Source organism: Prionailurus viverrinus, chromosome A2 (assembly GCF_022837055.1).
Source record: "Prionailurus viverrinus isolate Anna chromosome A2, UM_Priviv_1.0, whole genome shotgun sequence".
Classification (NCBI taxonomy): Eukaryota; Metazoa; Chordata; class Mammalia; order Carnivora; family Felidae; genus Prionailurus; species Prionailurus viverrinus.
This window is the reverse complement of record NC_062562.1, coordinates 57,497,389-57,513,006: the sequence shown is the minus strand read 5'-3', so window position 1 is coordinate 57,513,006 and position 15,618 is coordinate 57,497,389. Positions and strand designations below refer to the sequence as shown.

The following is a 15,618-nucleotide window of genomic DNA, read 5'->3' as shown; positions in this document are numbered from 1 at the left end:
TCTGAGTCTAAGTGATGCAGTTGAGTGGTGGTGGGGGTCCGGAGCTGACGGCCGAGAAAGAATTCTTGAGACGTCTTTGGTGCAACAAGGTGATTTTATTAAAAGCACAGGGGCAGGACCCATGGGCAGAAAGCTGCTCTGAGGTTATGATGGGTGACTGATTATAAACCTTCAGTTTGGGAGGGGGTTAAGGACAGCGAGAGTCTCTAAGGAATTTTGGAAGCAAGGTTTCCAGGACCTTGAGGGGCTAGCTGTTGTTAGGAAAAGGTCATTTATTACTGTTTAGTAAAAGTTCAGTCATGAGACCTTCAGATGTATGTCGGGGGCCATAAGCTTGGAGGATGATTGCCAACATATATGGGGAAGCGGGTAGAGATAAAGGAAATTTCCAAAGGAATATTTATATGTGAAAGTAGACTTACAGGATGCTGGGGGGGGGGGGGGGTTGGGTGTCGACATAATGTTAAGCTAAGGTTGCCTTTTGGCCTGAGCAAAGTGTCACCATCATCGAGGCAGCCGAGCTCCTAGAGGGAGGTCACTCTGCCTGTTTCAAGGACTTGCCAATGGGCTGCAGGCAGTAAGGGAATTTTTCATTTGCCTTTGTTTCCCACATCCTAAGGATGCTCCAAGGAGTAAATGCTTCTGGGGGTTGTCTGGAGAATTTCCCTTTAAGATCCCCAGTGGCTGGGTGTCCGGTCCTCCTGCTCTTTCTCTTTAAGAACATTCAGCCCATCTTAGAGATCTTCTAAATCAGCAATTTTTTAATTCCATTTTATTTTTCTGAGACTCCTGTTTCCACTCTGAGTCCGTTTACAAAGAGAGAGGACAAGGCTTACTTTACCCTAAATTGTTTGGAAGTTTCCTAAAATTTTTTTCCAACTCTCCTATTGATTCGCCTTTATTGTGTGGACAATTTTGCTATTACTCATCCGGCACTATTTAGGTAATTACGTGGACAAAGCCCCTATCCACAAAAAGTTTATTACCTTACTTGTGGAGTAAAATATACCTTTAAATAAGTAGATAATCCCCCTTGTCAGTCTATGCTCTGAGTGGTGCCAAAACTGTTTCCCAGGCATTGGAAAAGGAAAGAGTCTACAAAGTTACATTTGCCAAATAACTGGTGCGGGCACCTTTAAGTGCCAACATCTGATAACATTTTTAACTAGACAGAAAATGTTTTAGGTTATCACACTTTTCTCTGCCTCCTGAAGAAATTTCTTTGAAGGAAAGTAATTTGTGTCGAAGAATCACTAAATGCTGGTGCTTTGCATGTGTTGTCCGAGTTCTCACAATGTCCTACAAAGGTAACGTCTCTGCTTATTGTTATTGTACAAGTAGTGCGATTAAATCTAGGGTTCAAACCCAAATCTTCCCCATGTCAAGGTTAAAATAACTTGTACAGATCATCATGAGGAACATCAAAAAGTGTACCACTCTGTACGTGAGTGCCGTACAAATTGGCTGTGAATTAGGTAGGACCGTCCACCCCCCGAGCTAGAAGGCCAGCAGGTGCTATGTTGTGATGGTCCTTCCTTTCCTTCCCACTGCTCCGGTGCCGCTTCTTCCCCTCTCCTTGCCTTCCCCAAGTTGTGCCTGAAGATTGCTCGGGCAGACGATTGTGCGTTCACACAGATTGTGCGGCTGTGGACCTTTAACAATGTCTCCAGTTTTCTTCAGAATAGAATTCAAGGTCTCCGTCACAGCACTGCCATTCACTTCTCTTTACTTTGTTCAGCGTTGGTATTTGTGTTCTGGGCCGTGACTTGACATCTGGCTTCCTGTTAAATGAGGGGTTAGCGTGTCAGGTTAACTGGAGCCCTAGGGGCCTGAAAGTCCCAATAAGCATCTAACCACCCTGGGGAGAGATTTAGGCCAGGGGCGGGGGGGGGGGGGGGGGGGGTGGGCGGCATCTGGCTCATTTGATTAATGGCCCTTGCCTTTACTTTTTTATACTTTTACAAATCTGAGTTAATGCCATCTGTACAAAGATTTCCCAGGTTTCTTCTTTACCTCAAATAAGCCGTATAAAGGAAAGGTCCTTCTGCAGACAAATCCTATTTCTGCAACTTATTAATGCCATGCCATTTTGAGCAAGTTGCTTAACTGTTAGTCCATTTTCTTCATAAAATAAGGATAATAATAATACACCGTCATCTCATGCAGTCATGAAGCTTGAGAGTATTATGTCAGATGAGGAATACTGTGCCTGGCACATATATAAGTGCACAAGAAATAAGAGTTATAATGATAATTATTATTATTACTCGTAATAAGTGACAATTAACACTTTGGTCCCCAAAATGCTCAGCCCAGTCCTCCTAACCTCAGTAGCCTGAGCTGTCCCAGCTCCTCGGCTGACAGGTCTCTGTGCTGTGGCCGCAGGGCCCAGCTGGGGAACCATCTGGGTGCTGGGATCACTCTGCCCTCACGCATTGGGGTCAGAGGTCTGTTTCTGTCCACTTTTCTCATTCCCTCCCATTGTAAATACACACCAAACACACACTGCGTGTCCATCCAGCCTGCTTTTCTGTGTGGAGCAGGGACACATTTTCATGTGAGGGGCTCTTGGAGAATCCTGTCCAGAATGTATTCTTTCCATTTACATTACTGCACGTTGTGGCTGAGGCTGACCTCAAGGTCTGATAGGTGTTGTCAAGATTTCAGAATATTGGCTTCAGTTAACATCTGTGCTAAATTTTTGCATAAGTGTCTTGCCACAGATAATGAGTTGAATTTAGACGAAAATGGCTCCTGGAATGATGGCAAACTAGCCAAGAGGCATATTAGTCAGACACTGGATAGTTTTTCCTGGAAATCTATAAATTGCATTCTTAAAATAAAAATACAGGAAAAGATATGGCCAGATTGTTTGCTTAAGTGACTCCACTGTCCACTCAGTTACATGTGTATTTGGTCAGTTTTGCACACTGTCTTTGGCTCTTCTGTTGAATAACTTCCTGGAGAGCTTTAAATAATTGAAAGAGTCTATGTAAGCCTTATGAGTAAATGACACCCTATTGAAAGCCCAGGTATTTAAAACTGGCTGATTTTCATTTTGGCTTTTTTTCTGAGGGCTTCTGTGGAGCGTAACCATTTTTGTGCAGGAAGGAGCGGGCTGTGGGCTCGATGGCAGAACCATTTGAAACCCTCTGGGAAGAGAGCAGAGGGTGCTGTTTAAAGCCTTGCATTTTAAAATGCTGTTTAAAGCCATGCATTTTAAAGTGCTTTATTTTTCAAGAACAATCTTTTGTCATTTGTACTATGAATGCTCATTATAAGAGATAGTTAAGCTACTTTAATCCAAAATACATCCTAATCTGCCAGAAAATGTTCTTTAAACAGGCAGCCTTAAAATTTTAGGTGAACCTATCCCATCACTGTGAGAAAATGTTAACTCCTTGTTTTCAAGGTTTAAACTCATATTTTTATGAGTAATAAAGGAGGAGATGAATTAAATGCAGGCTCCTATTAGTAAAGTTTTGAGAAAGATGGAATCTTCCAGGCTCCACCTCATTAATCCCTGGTTATGAGCTCTTGTTGGGTGTCTGCATGACCAAAAAAAAAAAAAAAAAAAAAAAAATGATTTTAAATATGGTACCAGGAGTTGTCTTTGAGAAAGAGTTTTTGTGAAATAAACTAGCAAGCATTTTAGCTCTCCTGCTCTTAGTTAGGCTTTTGAATAAATTATGCTTGATTCTGAAATGGCAATGGATACTCACAAATATGGGATTCTGGCAAGTGTTTTTAAAAAGTCAGAAGTTGCTTCAGCTCGATGGGTCAGGAAACTCAAATATAGAAAGTGAGCACCCGCGTCTATTTGTGGAAAGGTTTGGACCTTTCCCAACCTGACCCCAGCCTGCCTGTGAAGCCTCATCCCCTCCAGCCTCTCCCCTCCCAGCCCCACAAAACTCAAACCCCAGCCACAGCAACAGTCATTTCCTGTCCACACCTCCATTGTGTACCTGTGGCTACTCTCCTCCCTCTGCTTCTACTGCCTCCTCCTTTGTTTCCCTACCTCCTACACATCCTTCAACACCTGGCAAGAAATGCCCTTCCCCTTGGTGGCTGTGTGGCCACTAGGTCCGGGTTCCCCACAGCATGCTGCTCTGTGGCTGTCATTGCCATCATCACGCTATACTCAGACAGACTAGGGGAAGAGACCTTGGCTCATTCGTGTCCACATCTCTTCCAAGAGCCAGCCCAGGGCCTGGCTTCTGTGACAGCGGCTTGATATACACTAGTTTACCGAGCTGACTTCCCTCATCTCTGTAGCCCGTCGTTTTCTCCCATCGTATGAAAAGCCACAAAAACAATCAGTTCCGGGTATCGTGGAGAATTTTTTAAAGTAGGACTCTTGGGGAGCCTGGATGGCTCAGTCGGTTGAGCATCCAACTTGGGCTCAGGTCATGATCTCACAGCTCGTGAGTTCGAGCCCCACGTCCGGCTCGGTGCTGACAGCTCAGGGCCTGGAGCCTGCTTCGGATTCTGTGTCTCCTTCTCTCTCTGCCCCTCCCCCGCTCATGCTCTGTCTCTCTCTCTCTCTCTCTGTGTCAAAAATAAGTAAACATTAAAAAAAAAATTTAAAGTAGGACTCTTCATTTTCCTGTCTGGGGAGCCAGCTAACAAGAAGTCTTCCCACACAGCTGATGTCCCAAACCACCAGGTATCACTTTCTCCAGGAGACCACTCTGTACCTCACTGGCTCGCTGAGGCAGCCATACTGTGCAGTCTCTCAGCTGGAGTGCCAGCGAGGGTGACACGGGAAGTCACACAGAAGGTTTCAGTCACTAGAGTAAATGCACTTCAGAGATCACGCTAGAGGTGAATGCTTTTATCAGATGGAAGCACTAAGTTTTATTATGGTAAGATTTTGCCTTTATCTTTCTTCAGATACAATTTGAAGCAACTTTTTAAAAGAGAGAAGTGGTCCTCAAATTACCTCAGTTATTCGTCAAAATGGCAGGTCCCTAGCCCTCACCCTTGGCAGGTTCTGAGCTAGTAGGTCTGAAGTGGGACTTAGGAATCTGAATTGCAGGAAGCATCCAGGCAGTTCTGGAATGACTCGTCGTAGAACTACCCTTTGAGAAATACAAATATGGTGAGGACAGAGAAGAGATAGTATCGTTTGGGTTGGAGTATCATATGCCCAGAATATTTACTGAGCGTGCATCACACAGGCCAGGCCCTGAGGCAGCTCTTGGAAGAGCTGCAGAGAAGAATGGAACCGCATCCCTTCCCCCGGGACAGCACTGTCTAGTCAGGTGTTCTCAGAGCATGTCAAGGTTATTTGGTCAAAGCATCCTGGCCGTCATAAGTTATCAAGCAGGCTGTCAGTGTGTTCTGATCTAATTCCAGAGTGTTCTGGACTGGGACATTTCTGAAGTCCAAGTGGCTCCCAAATTACAACTTAGCTATAGTAATTTTTATCACTGATATCCTGAAAGTTCACAGAAAGTTGGCAGTCCCGCATTTCTTTGTGGCAGTTAGTTAGAAATTATATTTTATGTGTATATTTAATTTATATGTTTATAATATATATTTTATTTATATATACTTATTTATTCAATCCATGTATAATTATAATGCTATGTGACTTGTGATTTCATATTTGCCTTTGGTTTCCCAGTAGACTGTGTCTTTTTTTTTCTTTAATTTTTTTTTTTACATTTACTTATTTTTGAGAGACAGAGAGAGACAGAGCACAAGCAGGGGAGGGGCAGAGAGAGAAGGAGACACAGAATCTGAAGCAGGCTCCAGGCTCCGAGCTAACAGCACAGAGCCCAACGCGGGGCTCGAACTCCCAAACTATGAGATCATAACCTGAGCCGAAGTCAGACGCTCAACCGACTGAACCACCCAGGCGCCCCCCCCCCACAGCCCCCAGTAGACTGTGTCTTAAGGACAAAAAAAAAAAAAGGTTCTTAAACGTATTATTCTCAGATACCTAGTATAAATACAAAGTGGATATCCAGAATATACTTATAAATTGCTTAAAATTAACTATAAATTTAAAGCACTTTTTTACTCTGAAGTCAAAATTGGAAGCTTCTCCAATGTGAAAGCCCCTGATGAGCAGTGGTGATAATGTTCTTGAAAGTGAGTAATATCTCTGGAGACTGTTGTCTTGGCCCCTGATTTAGCATAGTGTTCCACAGCCAAAGGGCTGTGCACCTAGACGTTCTATGCTTTGCTTCTATGAAAAGAGGTAAATTGCTAAAAGCCACACCAACAGCAAAGATTTGTTCATGAAAGCAAATCTTGGGTCTGTTTTTGCGCAGCCTAATGAATAGAGTCATCTCTGTATCTATGGCATATTATGACAAGTTGTATTGTTACTCCTGAGTCCTTGAGAAAATGTTTAATTACATTTGGTATCTTCAGTTCACTAAGGCAGAGAATAACATATGTTTTAAAACATAAAAGAGTAGAATGTGTTATCTTCAACGAGTTTATCCTGATTCATATATGCGATCATTTTTTTATCACTCCGATTCTCTACAAGTTCTTGGGTAAATATGGAAATGAGCACAAATTATGGTTTTCTGCAAATCATTTTATTTACACATGAGATAAACATGCCACACCCTTATTATGGCCTTTTTTCTTCAATAGTTACTCGACAAATATTGCCAAGATCCTCTAGGAAAAAAAGCATTATTCTTAGCACCTCAGAGAATATAGCAATACGCATACCTTGCCTTCAAGGATTTACATCCTGTGTGTTTACATTTTTCAGCCGGGGAATATATCTGATTCATAGTCCTCACCTCAGAGAAGTATTAGCAGAGTGTGGGCTCGTGTCCTGTCAGGTCAGGTCCAGCCCAGATTAAGAGAAGTTAACTGATGTAGGCAGGCTGACCCGGGGGAAGAGCTGAGCCCAACAACAACAGACTCACACCCACAATTTCTCTCAATACTTGGGCGGACATTCCTGTATCCTTAAGAAGACGATTTTTATAAACTGACAGGAAGTGAATTTTCAGCCCTTTGGACTCAGGGCTTGCCACATTCTGGGAAGCCAGTCATCGCTTTTTGTTTTGACAAAATGTGTAAGAAAAAAGATACCTGGGATGAGGGTGAGGAGCGGATCCATTTCTGCATTTAGTTAAATGTTTATTTCGTAACTATCTGTAAAAAGTGTTGAGGATACAGATGTGACCTAGACATTCTTCTGCCCTCAAGTGACTTACAACCTAATCTAATAGGGAAACATACATAAAGATAAATAAGAACAATATATGTTATATATAGAATCTGATTTCGGTTCAAAGGACAGTGGAAGCCCAAAGAAAGGAATGGCCAATTTTATGTAGAGACATGAAAGATTTTTTTTTAAGATTTTTTTATTCTTAAGTAATCTCTACACCCACCATGGGGCTCGAACTCACAACCCCGAGATCAAGAGTTGTGTGCTCTACCAACTGAGCCAGCCAGACACCCCTAGACATGAAAGATTTATTGATGGTGACTATTGAGCTGAGCCTTAAAAGAGAAGTAGGAGTTTTTGAAGTGGAGGAGGAGGACAAGGAGGGAGAGGAAGGAGGGGAGGAGGAGGAAGAGAGGCCGTTCTAGGCAGAGATCAGCCTAAGCAAAGGCCAAGAGCTACATAGCCTCACCTGTTTGGGGAGCTGCAAGCAGCCCAGCATGCCTGGAGCATGAGGTGATAGGAAGGCGTAGCACCAGGCAGTGGCTGGGTCATCAAAGCTTGTGTACCTTACAGGGAAGGGGTACATAGGAGACGTGTTGAGGAGGTACCACCAACGGAATTGGGTGACGGGTGAGATACAGAGGTTGCTGAATCAAGGAGGACAGTGGTGATATTCATCTGAGGCTGAGCCCTGTCACCCCTGACCTGGTGTGACATCTCTAGGTCACCTGCTAAGCTTGCTCCTACCCACCATTCCCAGGCTCTCTCTGGTTCTCCCCATAGGGACTCAGCCTTCAGACCTGTCAAGCCTGCAGAACAAGCTAGTGAAGAGGTGTGGGGAAGGAAGGAAGGAAGGAAGGAAGGAAGGAAGGAAGGAAGGAGGCAAGGAAGGAAGGAAGGAGGGAGGGAGGGAGGGGGGAGGAAGGGAGGGAGGGAAGGAAGGAAAGAAAGAAAGAAAGAAAGAAAGAGGACCCCAGGGCTTGAAAGAACTGCTGGGGTCAGGCCACGTATTTGAATATGTCTCACATATGCAAATCCACTGACTCCCAGGACTGGGTCCAGTAAAGCCCAGGGATTATCAGAATCAGGTGGGACAGCAATTTTGTAATTGCAGCTTATCTGGCACCCGAGGGCTCAGTGCCAGAACTTACTATTCAGCTGCCTACATTTCCAGTGGGAAGTGTATTTCTCTCTCTCTCTCTCTCTCTCTCAATGTGGAAATGTATTGTTTTTTAATTTTTTTTAGGTTATTCATTTATTTTAAAAGAAACAGACACAGCACAAGTCGGGGAGGAGCAGAGAGACAGGAGAGAGAATCCCAAGCAGGCTCTATGCTGGCAGTGCAGAGCCCAAGGCGGGGCTTGAACCCATGAGACTGTGACATCATGACCTGACCTGAAACCAAGAGTCTGACACTTAACAGACTGAGCCACGCAGGTGTCCCTGGAAATGTATTTCTAATTCCAGTGGAAATGTAAGACATTTCAAACACATGATTTGCCCTCAAGCAAAATCAAGCTTTTCACAATCAAGAACTTTTCAGCTCTTTCATTTGATTTTCAAGCTAATATGTTTTGAGGAGCAAATTAAATGCAGACAGATGATTGTTTTCTTAGCCTGGTGAGAAAAAAACTGGCAAAGGACAGTAAAGGGTTAGCAGGTGAAGAGAATGGCTTTATTACAAGTGAGGACTGTCAGACCATGTTCTGGGAGCCAAGGCACAACACAGATAAGCAGTGCCTGGCATCACACGGAATTTTGTGAACGGCAGATAAGCCTGCTTTCAACCCAGTCCTCAAGGACTTTTTTCTCAAAATACCCAAGATGCCTGTGTTAGACTAAGAAAGGAACAAGATCACATCTCCTAGGGTCTTAGGCTCCAAATCGGGAACTCTAAAATGAGAGTAGAAAAAAACTCGGAGAGCAGACAACTCAAGTGAGAACAAAATCGTCACAGGCATTCTATCAGCAGTGAATAGATCGCATTTGACACACAAGTCAGAAAGTAGCCCATCCACTCAGACGGGTGGGCCAGCTTCGCTCCTAGAAACCTGCTCACTGCAAAATCCTTTTCTGGCTTTTAGGATGTCACTTGATAGCCCCTGCCTCTCTCAGACATTCATGACCAAATGAATTCCTCTAAATCTTGTCAGGGAGCTTTTCTCCTCATGATGGCTGAGATGATGGCTCAGCCTACTTTGCAGCCCCCTGACCTCCTGAAGACGAAACTTTTAAGAGAGATTTGACCACACAGTCAAATCAACCATAGACGTAGCAAATAGTTAAATTGAGAAGAAGCAAACATAAGATTTCAGCAACTTCGGTGACCACTGGCTTACTTACCCAACATTGCAGAACATGCAGGAGAAAGAATTCACACTGCCTGCCAGCCACTTTGTTTACATACAGTACAGGAGAATAAAGAAAATTCCCATAGGAATGCCTGTGAATAGATACACAGCAAACGCAAGTACCTCCTTACCCCTCTTCCCCTTTACATAGTTATATAATAACGTAATCGTTGCCACAACTTATGACATTGGTATTATTATCCTTAATGTACAGACGAGAAAACTGAGGCTTGGGGAAATCATATTGACCCAAGTTACCAGCTAGTAAGTGGCGACCCAAGCATGTAAACCAGAGTCTGGCTGTTTCCAAAAGCCCACGTGTTTTTCCTGCGTCACAAGGGAGCTTACGACACCAAAGATATTTACTAAAGCTTGTTTCTAAAGCGTCTTTAGCAACGCAAGTAACTTTGGGAGCTTGTCAGAGCCATTACACAATCCCCTTCCTCTTTTGGATCCAGCCCAGGGAAGAATAGAGTAAGTCTGCCACCTGAAGGCTACCCGTCAGGGCAGATGCTGGGAGCCAGCCCCATTGCAGGCAGGGTGCTGTGGACAGGGAGTCCTTGGAGGGGGTCAGAGAAGTGCTACTCCCCTCTGCCCTCAGCCACCTCCCCGCCAGGCCACAGAAGAGAAGGAATCTGTAGCAGCCAAACCCAAGAAGAGCGGGTCTTCATTTTTGTAGAAACAAAAACGAGGAGAGGCAGAAACTGTCCTCTTCTATAATTTCCACCCACTGAAAAAACCCTAAGGAGTATAGTTTGCACTTGAGGTCGATTTGGGGGTGACTCCCAAAGCTGATTTCTATTCATTTGCCTGTTTTGAATAAAGAAAAGTCAGGCTGAGAGGTTCTGATAGCATATAAATTAAAGATATGGAGGTATCTCATTGAAATTCTAAAGATGTGCTGATCCTACCCTAGATTTCTCTCATCAAAAGAGTTCTCTTGTGGTGCTGCTGCTGACTTATTAATAAAGATCACGCTTTTATTTGATTATTTATCTAATCAGGATTCACCTTCAGTTTAAGCTCATTAAGTCTGCTGTTACAGAGTGACGCTCTAAGTGTACTTGATGGTGGGATTACATCCAAGTGAGACAGGGAACATATTCACGCGTTAATGGTCAGGAGCAAAGACAATGTCCCGTAAGCCATGTGGCACCCGCGAGCAGAGCGTGCACGCGGTCTGCCAACCAAACAGAAAGGGCACATGTCTCCAAGAGCAGAGTGAGGGCTGCACGCGATAATTAAGTGCACTTAGTACCAGAATAACAAAAATGGCAAGCGCTCCGATTATTCCAAAAACCAAGAGAATACTACCATTCTTCATACACATTATGTTGGGAAAGCTTTTCGAATGGGCTCTTAGTGAAACTTCTAAGTTCTGTTCAGGATGCTGGGTTCTCCGCCTGCCCCCAGCCTGACTCTCAGTGGCTCACATTTAACCTGCTTGCTTCCACTTGTTCATAAGTTTTCCAAAGTGGTTGTAATATAAACCAGCCTAATAATACCTCTCCTGGGTCTTTGCAGAGCAGGTAACTAAGTCGTCTCGTTCTTACCTGATGAGTAGTTGCCAGGTTTAGCTGCTGGTGATAAATCCTCTTCTTGAAGGCCGTCTTGCCCCACACATAGCAAATTCCACTTCTTGTTGGCCTAAGACACCTCTGACTACCACAGTGCCACGCTGAAAGAGGGCCCGTGAACAGCAGAGCCGTGCAGTTAGCCAAGGCCAGCACGTCCCCTCCTTGGAAACGCTGCGGCCCAGACTTGGCACTGGAATAGGCTAAATTATTTATCTGGTCGGATACGAGAGAAAGCAACTAGGAGCTTCCTGAGCTGATAGTCTCTGTCCCTGGATTCATACTGAGACAGGAAACAGGCCAGGCTCCATCAGCAAAGAGGGGGGATAAAAAAAATGGAATCTTCCTCCAAAGTCCTCTGCCATCACCTCTCCTGCCTGGCGTAGGTCCCGACCAGGGTGAAAATAATCTGTTCCCATCAATCTCCTTGAATTCTTTGAGCACTGGGTGTGAGGCACTGTGAGATATGAGGTGTAAAAAGCAACCTTTGCCCTCAGTGAGCTTATGATACATCCACGTGGACAGAGAAAGCAGAGGAAGAGTTAAATTTCTCATTCATTCATTCATTCATTCCAGGCACCCATGTGTCAGACACTGTGCTAGGTATGAAGAAAGACTGAAAAAAAACAGGCGGTGATGAAAATACCATCTGACTAGCACAACGATGGGCAAAAGGTGTGAAGTAACAGTGAAAGAAAAAATGCCATGAAATGGTATCTGATTAAATTCTCAGTAAGTGGTACGTGAGGTAAATGCCAGGAGATCAGAGCAGCTCAGTTTAGGTTTTTTGATACTGCTGTAAACAACACAGCCAAGCCTCAGCCAACACGACTCTTCTGGACCCCCGAAACAGGAAGGAGATTGGTCATGTAGAGCAGGGTTGTCAGATTGGGTCAGGATGGAAGGAGGTCACCCATGAGAGGAGTGTCTGTCCTTCCGGGAAATTCACCTCTGCCTCAGGAGCCATCCTTCAGGTCAAGAAACATGGCCCTGGCGGCAAAGACCTTTCACTGTGGGACTTCGGAGGAGAGAAAAAAAAAAGATCACCTACAAACGAGTGTTTCTTATTACAGTATATTAGAAATTCTTCTACGATTACTTTTCCCATGAAGGGCTGGACTTAAAATTATAACTATGTAAATGATATATCTGTTACTTGTCACAGACTCTGGACCTCTGAGTCTAATTTGTATCTCTTCTAAGTTACCTGTCATGATGTTGTCTACCTATTTATTTGCATACATGACCCTTTGTGTCTCGTTAATTTCATTTAAAAATTTTTTAAGGTTTATTTTATTTTTTAAGAGAGAGACAGAGCATGGGCAGGGGAGGAGCAGAGAGAGAGAGGAGACATAATCTGAAGCAGGCTCCAGGCTCTGAGCTGACAGCACAGAGCCCAATGTGGGACTCCAACCCACGAACCATGAGATCATGACCTGAGCCGAAGTTGGACATTTAACCCACTGAGCCACCCAGGTGCCCCTCCACCTCATTAATTTCTTACGAGCAAGAAACATGCCTTATTCATTTCCCTAAACTTCTTATAATTTAGCACATTGCCTTGATAAAATAGGCAACCAGTGAATAGCTGTTGAATGACCTGTATCATCCAAAAATGGAACAAGCCCTGGGCATTTGGGTATGGAGCCTTTCTTTGACCTCAAACTTGAAATTCATTAAAGGAGAGCCCTTCCCTCATGGGGAAAAGTTCATGCAACTTAAGAAGAGAGGAAGAGACAAGCTTACAATGATGAAGAATGGAAAGGATGCATCCCTACTAGCAGATTAGTGAAATCATTGCTAACAATCAACAGAAAGACAGATGTCAGAGTTGAGTTACCCTCACATTCAAACCTGAAATTCTTATTCTAAGGGCGATGCTCATTGTGTGAACCAGTGTTGGAAGTTGTAGAACATAAAAGGGAATCAGCCTCATGCATAGCACAAATATACAGAACACTATGAATAAAAATGATGTTAACTTTGGGTATGGAGTACGGAGCAGACATCACTATTGCTTGGAAATTATCTGAGGGGCACCTGGGTAGCTCAGTCGGTTCAGCATCAGACTTTGACTCAGGTCATGATCTCATGGTTCATGAATTCGAGCCCCGCGTCGGACTCTGTGCTGACAACTCAGAGCCTGGAGCCTGCTTCAGATTCTGTGTCTCTCTTTCTCTCTGCCCCTCCCCTGCTCGTGCTCTCTCTGTCAAAAATAAACATTAAAAAAAAAAAAAAAGATGGGGTGCCTGGGTGGCTCAGTCAGTTAGGTGTCTGATTTTGACTCAAGTCATGATCTTACGGTTCATGGGTTTGAGCTGCACATTGGGCTCCGGGCTGACGGCTCAGAGCCTGGAACCTGCTCCCGATTCTGTGTCTCCCTCTCTCTCTGCCCCTCCCCCGCTGGCACTCTGTCTCCCTCTCTCTAAAAAAATAAACATAGAAAGAAAGAAAGAAAGAAAGAAAGAAAGAAAGAAAAAGAAAAGAAAGAAAGAAAGAAAGAAAGAAAGAAAGAAAGAAAGAAAATGAAAGGAAAGAAAGAAAGAAAGAGCAAGCAAAGGAAAGAAATTATCTGAGAAGTAGCACCAAGCAAGGAAAAGTCAAAGGCCTGTAAATATGTGATACAAACTGTAGCAGGAAGAGGGTGCTAACCACGATGAAGGTGCAGTTCTTGGTAATCTCATTTCTGTGTATCATTCTCTGTAGGTGGAATTGGCTGTGTAGGTCGAGACAAAGGCCAGGTTCGAAAGTGCCTCGATGTGGTAGAGATCTATAACCCTGATGGGGACTTCTGGAGAGAGGGCCCACCTATGCCAAGCCCCCTGCTCTCCCTTCGAACCAATTCTACCAACGCAGGAGCAGTGGATGGGAAGCTCTATGTCTGCGGGGGATTCCACGGAGCAGGTACCAATCCAATTTTAAATGTTTTATCACCTCCGCTGGTGTTGGCTTTAAACTCCCTTAACTGACCCAGCCCCCAAAGGATAATCCAGACAGCAGGGTGAGCCCGGGAAGAAGCCTGGCCTTCAGAATTCAGTGGCCTGGAGCCTCTCACCGAAGCTCTGAACTGGGTTTTCACAGCTGCAAAATGGAACCGCCACCCCCACAGGCTATTTTAAGAGTTAAATGAGATCCAGTTTATAATGTGTCTAGCCTACAGCAGTCACTCAGTAAATATTAGCCGAATATGAGGAGAGGAGAAGTGGGAGAGCAAGTCTAAGGCCCGACTGCAGGGCTAACAAGAGATTTGAGAACGTGAAGACCAGGCAGAAATAGAGCCATGGCCGGACTGTTGGGTTTCGTCACTGTCTTTAATGACCAAGAGATCCCACCCTCAGAGGACACTCTTATTCGTCCTCCACGACTACCACTTGAAATCAATTGCTTGAAAGCATTTCTAAATACACACGTATTTATTACCACACTTAGTTCCCACGTACCAGATTGTAACGTCACTGCAAAGCACAGTATGGATTTAGAATTTTTAATGTAACAGAAATTGTTGAAATAGGCACCAATCTCATAAGCAACTGTCTCCAAGGTTATTTCGCCACACCAGTAAATACGGCAGAATGCAGGTATATTGAAATGACGAACTGTTCAATTCTAACCTCACTGATAGAAGCGCTAGGCCAGTATATATCCATGAAAAGCATGCCTCCAGAGCACTTAAAACTTTGGAAGGGGGCCAGATTAAAATAAAGCTGACACTGCAGCAGAGCAAAGCCTTTTATAAGCCCACCTTCATTTTTAATGCACATAATTAGACGTAAGTTAAGAATGAAGTTTTCATTACCAACCACGAGAGGAGATGGATAGACTGAATACAACAAGTGGGCCTTATTTGCCCCTTGATTCAAACAAATCTCCTGTAAAGAGATATTTTTCTGGGCGCCTGGGTGGCTCAGTCGGTTAAGCGTCCGACTTCAGCTCAGGTCATGATCTCTCGGTCCGTGAGTTCGAGCCCCGGGTCGGGCTCTGTGCTGACAGCTCAGAGCCTGAAGCCTGCTTGGATTCTATGTCTCCCTCTCTCTCTGCCCCTCCCCCATTCACGCTCTGTCTCTCTCTCTCTCTCTCTCTCTCTGTCAAAAATAAATAAACATTAAAAAAAATTTTTTTTTAAAAAGGATATTTTTCAGATAATCTGGAAAATGTTAATATGGACTGGAGAATTAGATGGTATTCGGGAATTGTTAATTGTTCGGTTATGATAATAATGGCCTCGTGGTTTTATATAAAGGAGAAAGGAAAAAAGAGAAATGTTAACAATTAGAGATCATCTAGAAGTATTTATGGGTGTCAGTGATATGCTGTCTGAAATTGGCTTTAATCTACTCCAGCAAAGACTTTTTAAAAAGTGATTGGGGTGAGAGGGGTGAGAACAGATTTTATAGCATTGGTAAAATGTTGCTAATTGGCAAAGCTCGATAATGGATACACTGGGGTGTTATTTTACTACTTTCGTGTATGTTTGAGTATTCCCATAATAAAAAGCTTTAATTTTCCTTTCTCTGTCTGTTCTTCAGAGGACTTTCCAAAGAGG

The 15,618-nt window shown here is 43.9% G+C and overlaps 1 protein-coding gene across 1 annotated transcript in view; it reads left to right on the top strand.

Annotated features, from left to right (window-relative positions):
* The window catches only part of KBTBD12 (kelch repeat and BTB domain containing 12), a 77,032-nt gene that overhangs the window by 38,195 nt on the left and 23,219 nt on the right, over positions 1–15,618 (top strand). The window contains exon 5 of the mRNA XM_047849651.1: positions 13,782–13,979. Coding sequence (XP_047705607.1) covers positions 13,782–13,979 — 198 coding nt within the window. The remainder of the gene's footprint in view (positions 1–13,781; positions 13,980–15,618) is intronic.